The 21,800-nt window shown below is 39.5% G+C and overlaps 1 protein-coding gene across 4 annotated transcripts in view; it reads left to right on the plus strand.

Moving 5' to 3' along the window:
• The window catches only part of lrrc40 (leucine rich repeat containing 40), a 216,936-nt gene that overhangs the window by 82,600 nt on the left and 112,536 nt on the right, over positions 1-21,800 (plus strand). For all 4 annotated transcript variants that reach the window (XM_034180743.1, XM_034180742.1, XM_034180741.1 and 1 more), the window contains exon 8: positions 13,389-13,479. In XM_034180743.1, the coding sequence (XP_034036634.1) occupies positions 13,389-13,479 (91 nt within the window). The remainder of the gene's footprint in view (positions 1-13,388; positions 13,480-21,800) is intronic.

Raw genomic sequence — 21,800 nt, forward strand, 5'->3', positions numbered from 1 at the left:
GGTGAAACAGTTGATAAATGTATTTTATAATAGTCCATGAGCCAGTCATCAATTTTGACCTAATCGGTACCACTTAAGGTGACTAAATGACCCTTAGAATCCAGCCTCAATGTACCATGGCCTACACAAAATGTATGATAGCCATCCCAGGGTGGTAGCTGTAGCCAGGTATGGCTCAATGAAGAATTACACAGAGGTCAAAATATAAAAATGCTCCAATCACATTGAAAACTATATATTTGTCTGATCATAACAATTCAAACAAAGTATAGGTTGGACCATCTGTGATGGAATGTTGTGGAGTTATGTGGTTAAAAACAGCAACAATGGTGACAAAGGTCAGCTTCAGTTTGTACAGGGGTTGCTCCAATTTCAGTAAAGAATTATGCAAATTATTGGTTGAAATAAAAGGATTAATAAATGGAATAGTTTTGGCTGTGTTGAATGTTTGGCCTCCACAGTAAAGGTCAAACAAGGTCGACGTCCATTGAATTCTATGACATTCAGATTAAGATAGACTTAGGAAAAAAGGAAAAATCCATATAAAAAAATGTACTGTCAGACAAGGTTTGCCCAGAATACCTAAATAACTTTCAAAGACGTTTTGTTTTAGTACGAGCAGATAAAGCCAGCAACAATATCCTAATAGTTTGCAAAAAATATTACTTGATGTAGTTTTAAAGGAACTCAACACTAGTGAACCCACAAACGTATGTCTTATAATAGTCACACAGACGATATTGTTACAAAACACCAAGAATTTATGACTATAACATTAAAATTACTACCGATATTAAACAATTACCATCCTCCTACTGACTTCCAAAAATGCATAAAAATCCAATAGGTAGTAGATTTATAGCGGCCTCTACTGCATGAACATTCAGTAAGGTATATCTTATATATTATATTCCAGTTCTAAGGTGGAACTATGCTAGTATACTAAGGTATGTTTAAATATCTAAAAAGGAGGAGTAAAATAGAAGAGTAGAAAAGAGTAGAGTAGAGCCACTTAGGTGCCTGGCCTTGAGAACCAGGAATGGTAGGTTGATATATTTAGAGCCTATGTACTACTAAACCATTATCCCAACTACTAACCTCTAGCCTTAAATTAGTCACAAAACATTTCAAACAATACTGCAAAGGCATAGCTCGTAACACTGGAGTTAATTGTTTTTGGATTATTGATAATGCTACAGAGGTTTTAAATAAACTAAAAAAGTTAAACAAAACTAAAGTAGCTACACATCTTGATAGTTTTGATTTTTCCACCCTGTATACTAACATCCAACATGACCGGCTTACGTATATATAGTATCAGTGAACTAGTCAGGGAAGCTTTTAGAATTAGAGGTTCTAAATATATCATTAGAAATGATAGCACAACATATTGGTCTAACACTACATCAACACATTATCATAATATAACTGAGGAAAATATGATATGATAGAATTCCTTGTAGACAATATCTATATAGAGGTTGGCCACAGAATTTTCAAACAAACAATAGGGATACCTATGGGAACAGATTGTGCTCTAATAGCAAGTCAGCAAAAACCTTTAATAATACCTTCTGTTACATTGATGACCTAGTTACTTTAAATAACCCTAATTTTGAGAATGAAATTAAAAATATTTATCCATCAGAATTAGAACTTAAAAAGACTACAGAAAATAATAAAAAAAACTCTCATACTTAGATATAGAGTTGAGCATTATAGATAGACAATTTAGAACAGCCGTTTTTGACAAACAGGATCATTTTAACTTTAATATTGTAAAATTTCCTTATATGAGTAATAACGTACCGAGTAAACCTACATACGGCGTTTACACCTCTCAGTTAGTCAGAATTAGTCGAAACTGTGATAATTACCAAAGTTTTTCCACTAGACACCATAAACTTACCAGTAGATTAGTTAAACAAGGGTTTCTGTATAACAAATTGGTTCTTCAGTTCAAAAGATTTTTTTAATAGACATCAAGAAATAATATCTAAGTTTGGGGTTCCCATTAAAAAGCATGTAGAAGATGGAATTTTTCTACCTATATTAGCTTACCATAACCTAACAATTAGAATAAACTTTAAATAAAACCTATAACATATCTGAGCTTTTGTTTATATAGTTACACTGCTACAATTATAACTTAGCCTATTAGCTATTAATTATCTAATAACCTGCCTCACCTAGTGATGGCAGTTTCGAAGCCTCATGAACCAATGAGCCACTGCAACACAACTGGCTGAAAATCGACACACTGCTTTGACGCATTTGATACAGTTTGAAGGGTGACATCTGCTGGATTGCTTTGAGAATGACCTTGAGCGAGTGCCCTGACAAATGTTTGCATTAATTCATGACTGATGTGGTTTGTTCTTGAAAAATAATAATAAAAAAAAAGTCATATGTATTATTGTGTCTTCTTAATGTAATAAATGGTCCCTACAGATGCACACATAATGGTTATGAAAGCCTTTATGGTAGATTATATGTAGATTTCTGTTATCATTCCTCAAACTATATTTGGATAAAATGTGATGGGAAAAGTAATGAAGACGTGCTTATGTTGCGGTAATTTGTAAATTAGAATAGAGGGGATAGGAGACGGAGATTGTGCAACTTGCAACAATTTTTATTCAAAGAAAGAATAATTTCAACGGTGCTGGACTTTAATCGGCTCCTCCTCTGCCTCACCACCTCTCCAGCTTTGGAGAAGACCCACTCGCAAGGCACTGATGTTGCTGACATCGACAAATATTTCTTTGCCATCCTCTGTAAATTGGGATAGACTGCGACTCGTGTCACCCAGTATTTGAGCGGGTCTTCTCCTCTGGAGGTGGGCATATGTTGGGTCAAACCTTTGTAGTAAAGCCCTGAAGGCTTTGCTCTCCACTATTTTGAGCAGTTGTGCATCTTCCACAACATAGTCCACCAGTGCCTCATCCAGATCAGCTTGTCTGCCTTTAATGGAAATACAGTCTGACATGCTGAGCTATTTTTGTTTATGAGTATGTTTTAATCTTAGATAAAGAATAAAATACAGGTTACATGGCCTGATTCCTGCTCCAGGAGCAGCAGCCATTGATGTCTCGGGATGTTTGGACCTCAGGTGTCATTGAAGACGTATTGTTACTGTACCTCAACTCTTGAGCACAAATCAAGCACTTGACCTTTTTGGGGCTTATTAGATCAAAGTGCTCCCAAGCAATTGATCGAGCGCTTTTTGGAACTGGCTCCTCCATGTCCCTTCCTCACCACTACTCACTCTCTCTCACACTCACCTTTCTCACACCTTTCACTTCAACTAAATCACAGCTCTTGTCACTCAGCTCAGTCTCTGATCTACCTATAATATATAGTCTAACCTATAACCGGTGTTGATGTACTGTGTGAATAAATGTTGTATATGAATGGATGCCTGTTGTGTTTGGTGTGTGTCTGTCTATGTTAGATCCTATGTGTATGTCGCTAACTATAGTAAATGAACTCTAAACTAGACCTAAATATAAACTAATGCTTTCCTTGGCTCCGATTCACGTGGTAATTGGCAATAACAGTGTCGCTAGCAATCTCCTCCTCTCAAACCCACGGTTTGAGCTGCGATTCAGATCTCATTTAAATACTTGGTGGGTCGTATTGACACGCCCAGATTATTTGAATTTTCCGCAAAGCTCGACACGTGGTGTGACATAACGAGGCCTCGCTCGCAGTGGTCACGTGATGGGGGCGTGCTTGAAACGCTGCTCACTGACACTTCTGGTTCAAAAAGCTCGATGCTGTGTCGAGCTTAACATCACTAGCTTCACCCTCATTCACCTTGTATATATATGCCAGTTTTATGTTTTAAGTGGTTACCAGGCCTACTACTGTTTACGTTAGCTACATAAATGTTTGTTAGCTTACCTGGAATTTATCCCTCTCCGTCATGTTAGTTATAGGCTAACCTGGCCTACATGTTGCTGCAGCCACGAACCTCAAGCTCTCTTTAGCCGGGAATATAATCCACCTTTATATCCTTTCACTAAGGTACTTATATCATGTCTCCATGTACTTTTCAACATGCTTTTTCTTGTTGCCCCTTTTTAACATTATTATATTTATGGAAAAATTGAAGGAGTGGGGTACAATTAGTTATACCTAATAGCTAACGTTAGCTTATCTAGCCAGCTGTAGCACCGTTTATCGTAGCTTACAATATAGCTGGTTCTTTTCTGTTTGGTAACCCACATTAAGTCATACTTTTGTCCACATTTATCTTTATATGTATTTGTTAATACCCTTATTGTAGGTTTAATTACGCCATTAAACTTTATACACTAATTACCGTTTTTGCTTAACTTGTTAGCTTGCTAGGTATGGTTGGCTTATTAACGGCTAATTTAGCTCTTCTAACTGTAACTAGCTTATTTTCGTTAGTTACATTTTTTTTTATCATTCTTCAGTTTGTGTTCTTTTAAAGATAACATATAGTACCTAAGTTCTTAGGTTTCCATTTGATAGCATATAGATTATGCTTTTTATTTTCCTGTAGTATGCTTGCAGAGTTACTTTAGATAGATACTAATACACATTACATCATAGTTTCCGTTTCTATAATAAAATACCAGATTTATACCTTAGCCTACTAACTATAATTTAATTTTACTACTAGTCTACATACTAAATTACCTATACTACAATCTTCTCCTGTATTAATATCTAGGTTTTAATCCCTACTCCTATAATTATATAGTACCATATTTATTGTATATGTTGTTTATTACCCTTAATATTTAAATATAAGTTATATATATGATTTCTTATCTTTCTTATGTCTTATTATTTATTATTATATATACCTTTTTTCTTGAGCTGCTTGGGTGGGTAGGAAGAGTTCCCATGGGATTAAAAAAAGCTTTTCAACCTACCATCCCTGGCTCTCAAGACCAGGCACCTAAGTGGCTCTACTCTACTCTTTTTTACTCTTCTATTTTACTCTTCCTTTTTAGATGTTTAAATATACCTTAGTATACTAGCATAGTTCCACCTTAGAATTGGAATATAATATATAAGATATACCTTACTGAATTTTCATGTGACATATGTTACCCTGTAATGTGATAACTAAGCATGACAAATGGTGCAAACTATTCCTTTTTAGAATCCTGTTAACCCAAACAATAATTTGCATCTTTTTTTTTTTAGACCTCTTTACAAACGCTGTAATACAAACAGCAAACTACAATTGACTAAAATGTTTTTTCCTCCCGAAATGAGACGTCCTGCGTTCTTTATGAATTACATCCTGACATGCAGGACAGCCAGCTGTAAGAGCTCAGTTCAGATGTATGGAAAGACATTCATGCCAATAATGTCTGAAAGGAAATTCTTTTGACAAAAATGTCCAGAGATCAAGGATCCACCATGTAGAGTTTATTTATGTCCAGAGCTTAAGGATTCAGTGACCAATTTCATATTTATTTACTTTAAGACTCAATAAAATGTTGGTGACATAGAAAACCTGTACGGTCTACTTTAGTACACAGAAAATTCACAAGTGGTATCGATAAGGGAATCGGATTGATAAGCGGAATAGATAATGGTATCGATATCGATCAATATCCATCCCTATTGACAACATAGACCCTGTATCTATCAAACAAGGGATCACAGCTCAACTGGAGCATCTCCCTCATATCACGCAGTTCTGAGGCCTAGGAAGAACTAGCCTCCACCTGGCCACTGCCCTCAACCACACGCTGAGTATCGACAACAGAAGGGATAGAAGAACTATGACACCTCCACCTAATAACCTCACCCCTAACCTAAAATAAGCTCCTGCATTTCCTCCGCCATCACTTAACCTTTCTGCCCCAGAGTTTCCCACCATAAAGGTAAGGCCAAAATTAAAATCTTTCCCACAGAAGCCAACTGTTGCTTTGCCCCAGAGAAGAAAAACAAGCAAATTAAGCACAGCTAAAAATCTTGCTTGTAACAAAAAAAGAGGAGCAGAACACACATTTCTGCTTTCAATCTGTATCCCACATCTGACACCAAAATGTGGTGAAGCGGTTGAGTGGTTTTAGTCATTAAGATACCCAGGAAAATGATGGTAATAATAGGTCGGACTTCTGACACCAACCTGGGAATTCCAGCCAGGGAATTCATCACTCAAAATCAACTCCCATCAAGACAAACAGGTTTGTTGCAAATGAGCCAGAATAGGTGGTTCCCAAACAAAATACATTTATTAAGAATTTGCAACCTCTGGCAAAAATTATGGAATCACCGGCCTCGGAGGATGTTCATTCAGTTGTTTAATTTTGTAGAAAAAAAGCAGATCACAGACATGACACAAAACTAAAGTCATTTCAAATGGCAACTTTCTGGCTTTAAGAAACACTAAGAAATCAGGAAAAAAAATTGTGGCAGTAACGGTTACTTTTTTAGACCAAGCAGAGGAAAAAAATATGGAATCACTCAATTCTGAGGAAAAAATTATGGCAAGATGCATTATCTTGAAAAATGATTTCATCATCCCCAAACATCCTTTCTATTGATGGGATAAGAAAAGTGTCCAAAATATTAATGTAAACTTGTTGATGATGTAATGACAGCCATCTCCCCAGTGCCTTTACCTGACATGCAGCCCCATATCATCAGTGACTGTGGAAATTTACATGTTCTCTTCAGGCAGTCGTCTTTATAAATCTCATTGGAACAGCACCAAACAAAAGTTCCAGCATCATCACCTTGCCCAATGCAGATTCGAGATTCATCACTGAATATGACTTTCATCCAGTCATCCACAGTCCACGATTGCTTTTCCTTAGCCTTGTTTTTTCTGTTTAGGTGTTAATGATGGCTTTTGTTTAGCTTTTCTGTATGTAAATCCCATTTCCTTTAGGCGCTTTCTTACAGTTCGGTCACAGACGTTGACTCCAGTTTCCTCCCATTCGTTCATTTGTTTTGTTGTGCATTTTCGATTTTTGAGACAATATTGCTTTAAGTTTTCTGTCTTGATGCTTTGATGTCTTCCTTGGTCTACCAGTATGTTTGCCTTTAACAACCTTCCCATGTTGTTTGTATTTGGTCCAGAGTTTAGACACAGCTGACTGTGAACAACCAACATCTTTTGCAACATTGCGTGATGATTTATCCTCTTTTAAGAGATTGATAATCCTCTCCTTTGTTTCAATTGACATCTCTCGTGTTGGAGCCATGATTCATGTCAGTCCACTTGGTGCAACAGCTCTCCAAGGTGTGATCACTCCTTTTTAGATGCAGACTAACGAGCAGATCTGATTTGATGCAGGTGTTAGTTTTGGGGATGAAAATGTACAGGGTGATTCCATAATTTATTCCTCAGAATTGAGTGAGTCCATATTTTTTTCCCTCTGCTTGGTCTAAAAAAGTAACCGTTACTAACTGCCACAATTTTTTTTTTTTCTTGATTTCTTATAGTGTTTCTTAAAGCCAGAAAGTTACCATTTGAAATGACTTTAGTTTTGTGTCATGTCTGTGATCGGCTTTTTTCTACAAAATTAAACAACTGAATGAACATCCTCCGAGGCCGGTGATTCCATAATTATTGCCAGGGGTTGTGTGTGTGTGTGTGTGTATATGTGTATATATATATATATATATATATGTGTATATATATTATATTTACTAGCTGAGTTACCTGTTCTGTGCACGGGTAATGGAGAGGAATTTTAGCCATGTCATTGTATATTTTATGTCATTTTAGTTAAGTTGTAATAAGTGGCATTGTGTGTATGTCACCATTAATTTTTATAGAACATGTGGTGACTCAAGTGAATGATGATAAAAAGGTGAATGTCATTTTACTGCAATACTTGGGATATATAATGTTGTTGCCTGTGCAGATATTTCATCAGTTTATCATTTGGGGCTTTACGACCTAACGCCCCTTGCTTCTTGGGAGGCGTATTGATACGAGTAGTCTGCCAGTCTGCATACTGCACACAGCAGGTACATTTTAAGTTTTAAGCCCCTGAATTCCCATGCACACTGGCCCTTTCGGATTCTAATTAAAGGCCAACCTAGCGAGCCCCTACTACATGGTAAGCAATGTGTGATGCTTGCTACCTGACCAGAGTACCACATGAATTGTGAAAATAAGGGCTCCAGTGAGTGGCTCGTGATTCTAACCTATAAGGCTGACCGTGAGTATGTGTGTGTGTTCATGCATGTGTGTTTTTAAACTAAGGGCCCCAATGACTTCCCCCTTGGTGCCCCTCGTCATCATAACAAGATTTATGTTGATTGCTTAATTACTGTGGCTGTGCAAAGCAGAGCAGGTCATGATGTAATATATAAGGCTGACCACGTGTGTGTGTTCACACACATATGCTTTCAACCTAAGGGTTCCACTGATCTCCCCCTTGGTGCCCCCAGTCACCATATCAAATTTGGTGTTGATTGCGTAATTACTGTGGCTGTGCATAGCAAGCGCGCGCACACACACACACACAAGAGAAGAAATTGGTTGCCAGAGTTTGCCAGTGAAGCTATACAGGCAAGAAGCAGGGTGGTACACCTAACCATTTTCACAAGTGCTTGCTGATACATTGCCGGATAGCCTTGACCCTTGATAAAGAGATCTCGTAGTGGCCAAACTAAGCTTGAGAGTTGACCATGTTCCAAGCTCCACACTTTGAGCTTGCCGGAAAGGTCGTTCTTGTCAATTGCTCCAAGTCCCTCCATAGTTTGTTTTTGGACTTCAATCCCCCTGTGGTGATCCGTCAGTGGGATTGTGTACAGTTGCCCCAGGCTTTTGGCTGGTTCGTTGATGGAATTTTGTCACCTCCAACATTATTGAACTATTGGAGAGGCTTCGGCTCTTCTTGGGTTTGGCTTTTATTCTTGCCCAGGAGAAGAGGTCGTTGAGACACTGGAGCAGTTTCTCTGTGTCAGGTATGGTTTTGATGAGTGTGGTAATATTGTCCATGTACGCCTTCATTGGGGGTAAGACCAGACCTTCCTGAATTCCCTCTCCGTGCGACTTGTCCCTTGAAACTCAGAAGTTCCATTGTCATCACAAAGAGGCATGCAGAGATCACGCACCCCATCATAATGCCTCTGTCAAGCACCTGCTATTTAGTGGTATAGTTCTTGGTAGAGAAGTGTATGAAGGCAGAGCCGAAGTACTTCATCAGGATGTACTTTACCTTGTCTGGAACATGGAAGAAATCCAGGGACTTAAGGATGAGGTCATGTGGTACCGAGCCATAGGCATTGGCCATATTGAGCCAAACCACATGTAACTCCTTCTTGTCTCGCTTAGCTGTCTGGATTGAATTCCAGATCATCTGGGCATGCTCCAGGCATCCTGGAAAGCAGAGTATACCTGCTTTGTGCAGATGTATCTATGAAGCCGTTGTTGATTAGGAAATCAGTGTTTTGATGTGCTAGGACACCAAAGAATATCCAAATCCCTTCAGCTAGGCACCAGTCCTGTGGCACCAGGTTCTCCTTCCAGCCTCTTTGAAGTAGGACAGCCAAGAAGTCCAGCACAGGAGGACTTTTCTTGTAGAGCTTACAGGAGATCCCATTCATTCCAGGGGTGCTCTAGGCATGAGCTTTCTGTACAAATTCTGTAATTTCTCTGACCTGGAAACAGGACGTGTTGAATGGAAGACGGCTCGGTCGGCCATGGGATGCCCTCCATGTTGAGGAGTGGTTTATTTCTCAGGGAGTCTGAGTATACCTTCCCTAGGTGGGACTCAAGTTCCTCTTCGGGTACATCTAGGGTTCCTCTTTTTGCCTTTGTGAAGAGTTGGCAAAAGCATAGTGGTTCTTATGGAATGCCTCTCTTGTCTTTGTCTTCTTTTTTCACCCTTTCTGCTCGTTTTCAGCTCGTGAGAATGAAAATCTGCTTTTGATGTCATCAAGCAGACTTTGAATGCCTGTCCATTGATACGCTGGTAATTCTTGAAGTTGGTATTCCAAGGATCTGTTGTCTCCATAGGAGGCCTTTTTGGACTTGGTGTCTGTTGGGTCTTTTCTCGATTTCACTGCTTCCCCTGTTTACCACCTCACCAAACTTCTCAAGGCATACCTCATGAACAATTTTACAGAATGAGCTTAGCTGCTTGACAGTTGGGCCTTTTAGATGACAGAAGAGTGTCGTTGATAGAACTTGGTCCAGTTTGGACCAGGTTGCTTCTTGGTTGCATTTGGGCAGTTGCATTCTAACTTTGTTCTGGATGGTTCCTGGGTGCTGTCATTGGTTGGCGATGGATTCATAACATATACAGTTGTATGCAAAAGTTTGGGTACCCCTGGATAATTTTCATGATTTTCTTTTATAACTCATTGGTTGTCTGGATCAGAAACTTTAGTTAAATATATCATATAGCAGATGAACACACTGATATTTGAGAAGTAAAATGAAGTTCATAGGTTTGACAGAAAGTGTGTCATAATTATTGAAACAAGATTAGGCAGGTGCATAAATTTGGGAACCCTTGTCATTTTATTGATTTGAATACATTAACACTAATTATTGGAACACAAAATTGGTTTGGTAAGCTCAATAACCCTTGCCCTCCTTACACAGGTGAATCCAATCATGAGGAAGGGTATTTAAGGTGGCCATTTGCAAATGTTTCCCCTCTTTGCCTCTCTTCTATTTAGTGGCAACATGGGAGCCTCTAAACAACTCTCAAATGACCTGAAAACAAAGATTGTTCAACATCATGGTTTAGGGGAAGGATACAAAAAGCTGTCTGAGATTTCAGCTGTCAGTTTCTACTGTGAGGAAATGGAAGACTGCAGGCACAGTACTAGTTAAAGCCCGAAGTGGCAGGCCAAGAAAAATCTCAGATAAGATGAAGCGAAGGATGGTGAGAACAGTCATAGTCAACCCACAGACCTGCTCCAAAGACCTACAACATGATCTTGCTGCAGAGAGTGTCTCTGTGCATCATTCAGCTACACAGCACACGTTGCACAAAGAGATGCTGTAATGCAGAGGAAGCCTTTTCTGCTTACACGCCACAAACAGAGTCACTTGAGGTATGCTAAAGCACATTTGCTACCTTCAGTAAAATTTGGAGGTGGTTTGATCATGCTGTGTGGCCAGTGCAGGTACTGGGAATGTTGTTATAGTTGAGGGTCACATCGATTCCAATCAATATCAGCAGATTCTTGAGATTAATGTTCATGAATCAGTGACAAAGTTGAAGTTGTGCCGGGGCTGGATCTTTCAACAAGACAACAACCCTAAACACTGCTCAAAATCTACTAAGGCATTCATGCAGATGAACAAGTACAATGTTCTGGAATGGCCGTCTCGGTCCCCAGACCTGAATATTCTAAATAAATTATTTAAAAAAATCATACATTGTGATTGCCCACCTCTTCCACCATTCGGAAGATTCAAATCAATTTTATATATATAGCGCCAAATCACAACAAACAGTTGCCCCAAGGCGCTTTATATATAAAATTGATTTGAATCTTCCGAATGGTGGAAGAGGTGGGCAATCACAATGTATGATTTTTTTAAATAATTTATTTAGAATATTCAGGTCTGGGGACCGAGACGGCCATTCCAGAACATTGTACTTGTTCATCTGCATGAATGCCTTAGTAGATTTTGAGCAGTGTTTAGGGTTGTTGTCTTGTTGAAAGATCAATTTTATATATATAGCGCCAAATCACAACAAACAGTTGCCCCAAGGCGCTTTATATTGTAAGGCAAAGCCATACAATAATTACGGAAAAACCCCAACGGTCAAAACGACCCCCTGTGAGCAAGCACTTGGCGAGGGGCAGTCTTCTGCTGGGACTGGTTGGGGTTGAGGGGAGAGAACCAGGAAAAAGACATGCTGTGGAGGGGAGCAGAGATCAATCACTAATGATTAAATGCAGAGTCGTGCATACAGAGCAAAAAGAGAAAGAAACACTCAGTGCATCATGGGAACCCCCCAGCAGTCTAAGTCTATAGCAGTATAACTAAGGGATGGTTCAGGGTCACCTGATCCAGCCCTAACTATAAGCTTTAGCAAAAAGGAAAGTTTTAAGCCTAATCTTAAAAGTAGAGAGGGTGTCTGTCTCCCTGATCCGAATTGGGAGCTGGTTCCAGAGGAGAGGAGCCTGAAAGCTGAAGGCTCTGCCTCCCATTTTACTCTTACAAACCCTAGGAACTACAAGTAAGCCTGCAGTCTGAGAGCAAAGCGCTCTATTGGGGTGATATGGTACTATGAGGTCCCTAAGATAAGATGGGACCTGATTATTCAAAACCTTATAAGTAAGAAGAAGATTTTTAAATTCTATTCTAGAATTAACAGGAAGCCAATGAAGAGAGGCCAATATGGGTGAGAGATGCTCTCTCCTTCTAGTCCCCGTCAGTACTCTAGCTGCAGCATTTTGAATTAACTGAAGGCTTTTCAGGGAACTTTTAGGACAACCTGATAATAATGAATTACAATAGTCCAGCCTAGAGGAAATAAATGCATGAATTAGTTTTTCAGCATCACTCTGAGACAAGACCTTTCTAATTTTAGAGATATTGCGCAAATGCAAAAAAGCAGTCCTACATATTTGTTTAATATGCGCATTGAATGACACATCCTGATCAAAAATGACTCCAAGATTTCTCACAGTATTACTAGAGGTCAGGGTAATGCCATCCAGAGTAAAATTTAGACGTCTTTCGGTGGCTTTTCAGTCGTGTGACTATCCGAGAAATGGTGGAAGAGGTGGGCATGTCACATGTCCTGTGAGACTTCAACACGGAGAAACTTTTGCTCCGCCGTCAGCTTCATGCCAAAGCCATCGGCATGAATTTCACTGCAACTCTTTTCATGGCCAAATCTTCTTTCACAGTGGAATGTGCCGAAAAAGTGCTGATGTCCACCTCTTCCGCAATTTCTCTGATAGTCACACGACAGTCCCACATCACCACAGCTTTCACTTTGGAAATGATCTGGTCATTTCAGCATGTTGATGCCAACCGGAGCGCAGCTCGCTCCCTACTGTTGTGCACATGTCTTTAAACCGGTTGTACCGCTCCTTAATCTGTGTGATGCCCATATCCGCCGTATGAATAATCCAAATGGTTTCCACCTTGCTGTCGCCCAGTTTCTGGCAAAATTTGATGCAGTCGCGCTTGCTCCAGTCGTTCCGCCATTTTCCTTGCAAAGAAAAAACGATGAGAGACTACACCCATCCTCACACAAAGGCGGCTTACAAGCAAATGACGCAACCGAAAAAACGTGAAAAAACACACATGGGCACGAAGGTTCAAGGTTGGCTCATGCAAGCACACATGATTCAAATCCATCAGGTTTTTGAAAAAAATAAAAAGGTCCGATACTTTTCTTCATTTACAGTAATGAACTTTTCCCACCTTTCTTTTTTTATGTTTCTCTTAGACTTCCAGCCTCTGTTGGTTTGCTTCCCAGTCTGACGACATTACAGTTGGAGGGAAATCCACTGCGAGGAATCAGGAGAGATCTGCTCACTGTAGGTAACGCACACAACATTCTGTCTGTTCTGTCTGTAAATATGACAAAGGTGAATCTGGAAGGGCACTCGGACTACATACCCTGGTGTGTGTGTGTGTGTGTGTGTGTGTGTGTGTGTGTGTGTGTGTGTGTGTGTGTGTGTGTGTGTGTGTGTGTGTGTGTGTGTGTGTGTGTGTGTGTGTGTGAGTGAGAGAGAGGTGGTTAGTCTCCATAAACCTAATGTATATTTATTCCAAATTATATTATCTTTGAAATCTTTGTGCAATTTTGTTTCAGGCAGCATGTCACATATCCAAATACTTATCTGTATCAGATCAGATCTACATCATATGCACGTGTGTGTTAAAAAAATGCTTTGCTGTGACCAAAGGACTATCAGTCCTGGAGGAAATCTGTTCATTGCATTTTGAGCTCAGTACACTAGAACTGCAAAAGATGATTTCACATTCTGTTATTTGGTTCAACAGTTGACTATTTTTATTTTTTGTGTTTAAAATACAGTAAGAACGTCAGCTGAAAAATTTTGCCTCTTGCACAGTTATTTCAATATCTGCTTAAAGAACATGTCACATGCTATTTCATGTGCTGTTCAGCAATATCAAAGTATTTGTGGTTGCATGTCTATTCATGCACATGTGGTCATGATCAGTGGTCGCTGAGGTATTTTATTGCTAATTGAACCTTTCACTTGGCAAGTCAGCAGGTACATTTCTAGAAAATGCTTTACTGTACATTTCACAGTGAGTGATGTCGGTCTGAGCAAATGTAGCAACAGCACAAACGTGAGCGGACACAGTGAAACCAACATTGCAATATCAGATCATGAAACTACTGACCATTCATTCAGATCAGTGGAACTGCAAGAAGATGCTTGGGAAAAGTCAGGAACACATTATTTTCAGGAGATTCAGGCTTCCTACCAGTGTGCAGATGTGCACCACTCACTTCATTCAGTACGCTCCATATAGGAGAAACAACACACTTCACCCCCAACTATTTTCAAGAGAATCTGTCGGATTTTAGATCCTGATGTGTGCTGTCCTTAGTGGAGGACGACGTTATCCCATTATAAGTGCTGCTGTGAACGTACAGGTGAAACTCCACGACTCTAAACGTGGCAGTTTACACAACTCCGCCACAACGTTGTTTTTACAGGCTGCCTGAAAATGCAGCTCTGTTTCTTACATTGGCAAAAAAAAAATCCCGCAGATATTAACTTGTACGAGCTTGCAGACGTGCACAAGTGTTGCACGTGCCTGGTTTAGTGTTCAGTACAGAGAGGAGAAGACTGATTTCACCCCAACTCTATTTTTTTATTTATTTTTTTTTACTGTAACTGCATCAACACACAGTTATCACTTTAAAAACAAGTCATGTTGCAACATCACACTTAAAGTGTAGGTGACACGATATGCAATTTTTTTTGAGTATTTAAGACTAAAATTAAACAGTTTGAAATTAATGCTTTCCTGGTGCACAGTTAATGAAGAGATATATATTCAGATTTTGAACTGCGCAGCACTAAAAACCAGGAACTCCCAGGTGAGTCCCAACATCGGAGAAGGAGGAAGTGATCACAGCAGGAGAACCATTTACTTAATAGTCCCATTAATTTATGGATTTTTACAGGCTACTGACAGCCCGTTTTCACAGAGTGGATTGGATCGGTGCTACACGGTGTTTTCGGTGTCGGGACGGTTAATTCTGGCTGGGAGAATCCTTTTGATTGGCAGGTGGAACACTTATATTGACGTATGTGCACACACAGTGTTGTGCAGATTCTCTGCTGTACACAGAGGCAAAGTGGAGTATTTACACATTATTTTATTTTATTGTTTTGCGGGTCCTGGGATAATTTCATTGCATGCAGACTGAGACGTTATGAGCAGATGAAGGGTTGCAAGTCTTTTAACTTGCGGCACAAAGTGCCCTGCGGTGGAACAAAAGGAGGATCCGTTCACTGCACCAGAGACTCAACCCAGCACCCACAGACATCAAAACCACGGATTACACCTGTCACTGGATTGATACAGCAGACTCGAACCCGCAGCAGGACACCAACTGCCATTGTCACAGATGGACTTTTCTTCAGCTCTGACAAGGAATTTAATTATTTTCAGATGTTGTTTTCCAAATGTGGATACGTTTTCATCCGTCTGTGAAGATGATCTCACTGAAATGGACAAGTAAGACTATATATTTCCTCCTTGTGTGAATGGTTTTAATTTAATAGTATGAGTGAAGCGTTGTGCAGCAGTGCGAAGCTCGCTCATGGTGGAGGGAGTCCCAAACAGGAATTGCAAATTTTGAGTCCACAGTGAAACAGGAAATGTCAAATTTCAAACACTTCCTGGATTGACAGATGAGATCCCATGGAATCTCATGGCAACTCTGTGGCAAGTTCACACTGAAACAGGAAGTGCCAAATTTTAAGTCCACAGCTTTCTGGCATGGGTAGACCTAGAGCAGAGGCCAGGGTTGCACTGGACTCCCCTGAAATCTGATTAGGCACAGATAATTGACATGTCAAAGCACCACCCATCTGGTTGAAAGAGCTGCATTTTGAAATAAGTGAGTCACGTTGACTGCTAGTTTCCTCCTGTCCAGTAGTTGGTGCTGTGTACCACAAAAAGTTCAAATCCACCTTACAATCCCAATTCCAATGAAGTTGAGATGTTGTATAAAATGTAAATAAAAACAGAATGCGATTTGCAAATCCTCTTCAACCTATAATACACCACAAAGACAAGATATTTAATGTTCAAACTGATAGACGTTTTTGTGCAAATATTTTCTCATTTTGAAATGGATACCTACAACATGTTACAAAAAAGCTGGGACGGGGCAACAAAAGATTGGAAAAGTTTATGAATGCTCAAAGAACACCTGTTTGGAACATTCCACAGGTGAACAGGTTAATTGGAAACAGGTGAGTGTCATGATTAGGTATAAAAGGAGCATCCCCAAAAGGCTCAGCCATTGACAAGAAAAGATGGGGTGAGGATCACCACTTTGTGAACAACCGCGTGAAAAAATAGTCAAGCAGTTTAAGAACAATTCCAAGGAATTTAGGGATTCCATCATCTAAAGTCCATAATATAATCAGAGGATTCAGAGAATCTGGAGAACATTAAATATCTTGTCTTTGTGGTGTATTCAATTGAATATAGGTTGAAGAGGATTTGAAAATCATTGTGTTCTGTTTTATTGACATTTTACACAATGTCCAAAATTCTTTGGAATTGGGGTTGTACAACCCCTGGCAAAAATTATGGAATCACCGGCCTCGGAGGATGTTCATTCAGTTGTTTAATTTTGTAGAAAAAAAAGCAGATCACAGACATGACACAAAACTAAAGTCATTTCAAATGGCAACTTTCTGGCTTTAAGAAACACTATAAGAAATCAAGAAAAAAAGATTGTGGCAGTCAGTAACGGTTACTTTTTTCGACCAAGCAGAGGAAACAAATATGGACTCATTCAATTCTGAGGAATAAATTATGGAATCACCCTGTAAATTTTCATCCCCAAAACTAACACCTGCATCAAATCACATCTGCTGGTTGACATTGACCCTATGTGTCTTTTTGCAAGGAATGTTTTCACAGTTTTTGCTTTATGGCAAGATGCATTATCATCTTGAAAAATGATTTCATCATCCCCAAACATCAGAAAAGTGTCCAAAATATTAACGTAGACTTGTGCATTTATTGATGATGTAATGACAGCCATCTCCCCAGTGCCTTTACCTGACATGCAGCCCCATATCATCAATGACTGTGGAAATTTACATGTTCTCTTCAGGCAGTCATCTTTATAAATCTCATTGGAACGGCACCAAACAAAAGTTCCAGCATCATCACCTTGCCCAATGCAGATCCGAGATTCATCACTGAATATGACTTTCATCCAGTCATCCACAGTCCATGATTGCTTTTCCTTAGCACATTGTAACCTTGTTTTTTTCTGTTTAGGTGTTAATGATGGCTTTCGTTTAGCTTTTCTGTATGTAAATCCCATTTCCTTTAGGCAGTTTCTTACAGTTCGGTCACAGACGTTGACTCCAGTTTCCTCTCATTCATTCCTCATTTGTTTTGTTGTGCATTTTTGATTTTTGAGACATATTGCTTTAAGTTTTCTGTCTTGACGCTTTGATGTCTTCCTTGGTCTACCAGTATGTTTGCCTTTAACAAACTTCCCATGTTGTTTGTATTTGGTCCAGAGTTTAGACACAGCTGACTGTGAACAACCAACATCTTTTGTAACATTGCGTGATGATTTACCCTCTTTTAAGAGTTTGATAATCCTCTCCTTTGTTTCAATTGACTTCTCTCGTGTTGGAGCCATGATTCATGTCAGTCCACTTGGTGCAACAGCTCTCCAAGGTGTGATCACTCCTTTTTAGATGCAGACTAACGAGCAGATGTGATTTGATGCAGGTGTTAGTTTTAGGGATGAAAATTTACAGGGTGATTCCATAATTTATTCCTCAGAATTGAGTGAGTCCATATTTTTTTCCTCTGCTTGGTCTAAAAAAGTAACCGTTACTGACTGCCACAATCTTTTTTTCTTGATTTCTTATAGTGTTTCTTAAAGCCAGAAAGTTACCATTTGAAATGACTTTAGTTTTGTGTCATGTCTGTGATCTGCTTTTTTTCTACAAAATTAAACAACTGAATGAACATCCTCCAAGGCCGGTGATTCCATAATTTTTGCCAGGAATTGTAGTAGAAGAAGAAAAACGTCTTCCTCAGATTTGAACTGAACACGTCGTTTGAACCATGGCCTCATCATTACACCAAAGTTACATTGGTGATTAAACGGCCGTATTTTATGTCAGAAATGAAGTCCATGTTGTTAAATGCGGCGTTTCTCCTTTAATTTGAGTTGCCTCCACAGAGATGACATATTTCTCCAGAGATTTTTAAATGAGCATGCAGCTCTTGATTAAAAAATCTCTTAATTTTGCTGTCTGAGTGATAGACCGTTATACATCTTTAGATAAATAAATCTAAATTTATCTTCCTTAAACTCAGACTGAAAGCAAATCTCTACAACTTGATATAAATTAATAAAAAATATAAAATCCAGCTTCCTGATGAAGTGATGTAAAGGAGAATTTTCTTAAAGAACACCAGCTGCAATTTGCCAGAAAGTACATCTGAGATGCAAGCCTAGATTTGACAGTGAAAGAAACTTTTGTATTTGTTCATAATTGATGTAAATAAAGTCCAAGACATATTTAGTTAAGAAGCCAGTCAGCAATTTTGACCTGATTGGTACCACTGAAGGTGACCACACGACACTTAGAATCCAGCCTCAGCCAACACAAAAATATATGGTAACCATCACAGGGTGCTAGCTGTACCCACCAAGGGGTCAATGAAGAATTACACAGAGATCAAAATGTAAAAATGCTCCAGTTATGTTGAAAACTATATCACATTATTTGTCTGAGCATAACGATCCCAAAAAGATATAGTTTGGACTGTCTGTGACGGAATGTTCTGGAGTTATGGGGTAAAAACAGCAAAAATGGTATCAAAGGACATTTTCATGGGGGCGCTAGTGAGCGTGATGGAGTAAAGACGCACCTTTCAGAGTTCCTGTAAATCTAGCAACTATTTCAACTTTAAAGACATGCAAGTTACCTGCCTACTTAGTAAATCTCCTTCTAAAGGTGTTACCTGCTGCTACCGCACCAGATTCTTCAAGCAAAGTGCATTTATGGCCGCAAATCTACGAAAATACAAGTTCGAGGCCTCCTCCGGCACAAACTCCAGCGCAGCCACGGTCAAACGTTCTGGCGACCCCGCTCCCCCTGCCCATGCGCCCGCCAGCCAAGCAGTGAAAGCTCCGAAAGCTAACAAAATGGATTCAGATGCAATCAAAGCAGACATCTTAGCCTCACTGCGACAAGACTTCTTCACCATTATCAAAGGAGAAATGAAAGAAGCACTACGTGACAACTTTGACTCACTTAAAACGCAAATTGAAGACGTAAAGACAGAGATAAAGAACAGCACTGCAACTCTCCGGGTGGAGCTTGACCAGGTAAAAGCTAACGTGAAATCAGTAGAAGACCACATTTCCACCATGTCTGACGAGATGGTACAAGCACAGGGACTGGTATCTGGTCTCCAAGCAGAAATAAAGAGGCTTAAGGACAAATGCGAAGACATGGAGGGGCGCATGCGGAGGGGGAACATCAGAGTGTCTGGGGTGATTGAAACGCAGGGCTCCAGCACACCAGAGGCTGTCTCCTCGCTTTTGAAAGAGGTATTTCGACTGGACAGAGAGGTACGCATGGAGCGCTCTCACCGCAGCGGGTCTTACCATAAGCCGGGGGACAAACCACGCGTCATCGCCAGACTCAACGAGGGAGACGCCGAGGATATCCTGAGGAGAGCGCGCAGCGGAGGTGGTCAGCTCCGGTATAAAGGAAATCCCATCGCCATCTTCCCGGACTACACGACCAGAGTTGTCCAGGCGCGTGCAGCCTTCACTGAAGTCAGAAAAATGCTTTGTGACAAGCCTGGAGTCCGGTACGGGATCCTCTATCCTGCTTGGCTCTGGGTCACATACAACAACGTGGAGAAGGAGTTTGTGGATGCAGCTAAGGCGATGGATTATGTCAAGAAAAACATTCTGCTTCCCCAAGAAGACTGCGAACCGTGACTGAACTGACATACATGAGGAGGTAACGCAAAGTTTTGCGAGTATTTCATTTAAAAAGTGTCTTATTTCCAAGTAGAGCAGGGCTTGGTTTTCATTTTAACAGCTTATCTTTCATTTACATAAGCGCAGTCAGTGCGTCTTGGGACTGCTCGCACGGCTGTGTTCCCTGTACCGCAAGTGAGTTACTCATTTTTGATGGCAACATCAAGATCTAGGACTGTTGCGCTCAGGGACTTGATAAGTTACAATGTTCTTGTTCCTGTTTGGATCCCACTGTTCCCTGGAGATCGTTTGATAGGTTTCAAATTACAAAAATGTTTGTCAGTCAACGTTTATTTTTTCTTTATTTAAGTAATACGTAATAAATAAGTAATAAATAATATAAGTGTAATAAAGGTTTACAATCAGAAATAAGAAAGGAAAAAATAAAGCGAAAAATAATTTTCACATACACATCCAAGTCTGGATGAGAGCTAATTTTCTGAATCTTAATAAAAATAAAACTGAGATTTTAGTGTTCGGGCAAAGTAACCCTCTACAAGGACAAGACAGTGTTATTGGTCCTCTGTCCACTTTTTGCCGCCCTTTTGTAAAAAATCTAGGGGTGATAGTTTTCATTTATTTGTGCAAGGACAGCATACAATTACATTATGCTCATTGAGCAGAGATGTTTGTAACAGATTATAGCTGCAACAGCTAATTTCCATCTGTAGTCCTTGAGGGTCAGGGGGATACACATAGAGCTATTAAATACATCACAGACAAACCTACAAAATATATAATACTAAATTCATTCATATGTCATTCATCTCTAAAATACTGTGCCATATCAGAACATCAAAATTATCAAGACATTTATAAATTCATCTAGGTCACTCTTTCAATTACTGTACAATATCAAAAACATTTATAAAAGATATTCACCATTCATGCAGTTCATTCATCTCTCAAATACTATACAAAGTCAGAACACTTATTACACATGTTCAGTGTTACCTTTAGCAGTGCTATATATTTAGTGCCTGCATCTTTGGTTTTGGAGGATCCATGATTTTACCTCTACAGAAAATGTCTTAGTCTGGCTGTGTTTTTATTTCTTCTGGTAGTATGTTCCACTTCTTTGTGGCTCTGTATGAAAACGTTGATTGTGCAAATGCAGTCTTACATTTGGGAATAGTGCATTGCCTCCGAGTGGTTGCTCTTGTTACCCTTGTTATTGTATCAGAGGACAGGTGAATGAAGTTCTTGAGAGGTGGCAGAGCTTGATTATGGACTATTTTGTATACCATTTGAACCTCATGGAGAAAGATAAGATTTTCAAAGCTGAGTATGGCGTATTTGCTCAATATATGACAATGGTGGTATTGGATGCTTTTTTGATCGAGGATTTTAAGAGCCCTTTTGTACAGGGACTCCAAGGGTCTTAACGTTGTTGGGTTTGCTTGGGCCCAACTAGTTATACAATAAGTGAAATGAGGTGTTATCATTGCATTTAGAAAGCATTTTGCAGCCTCTGTTGTTAATATATTTCTGATGCTTTTAAAAGTAGCTAAATTAAATTTCAAAGTGTTTGAGATCTTTTTTATATACTTCTTAAAGCTGAGAGTTGAATCTAATGTAAGCTCTAAATATTTAAATTGT

Source organism: Thalassophryne amazonica, chromosome 10, assembly GCF_902500255.1.
Source record: "Thalassophryne amazonica chromosome 10, fThaAma1.1, whole genome shotgun sequence".
In the NCBI taxonomy this organism is placed as follows: Eukaryota; Metazoa; Chordata; class Actinopteri; order Batrachoidiformes; family Batrachoididae; genus Thalassophryne; species Thalassophryne amazonica.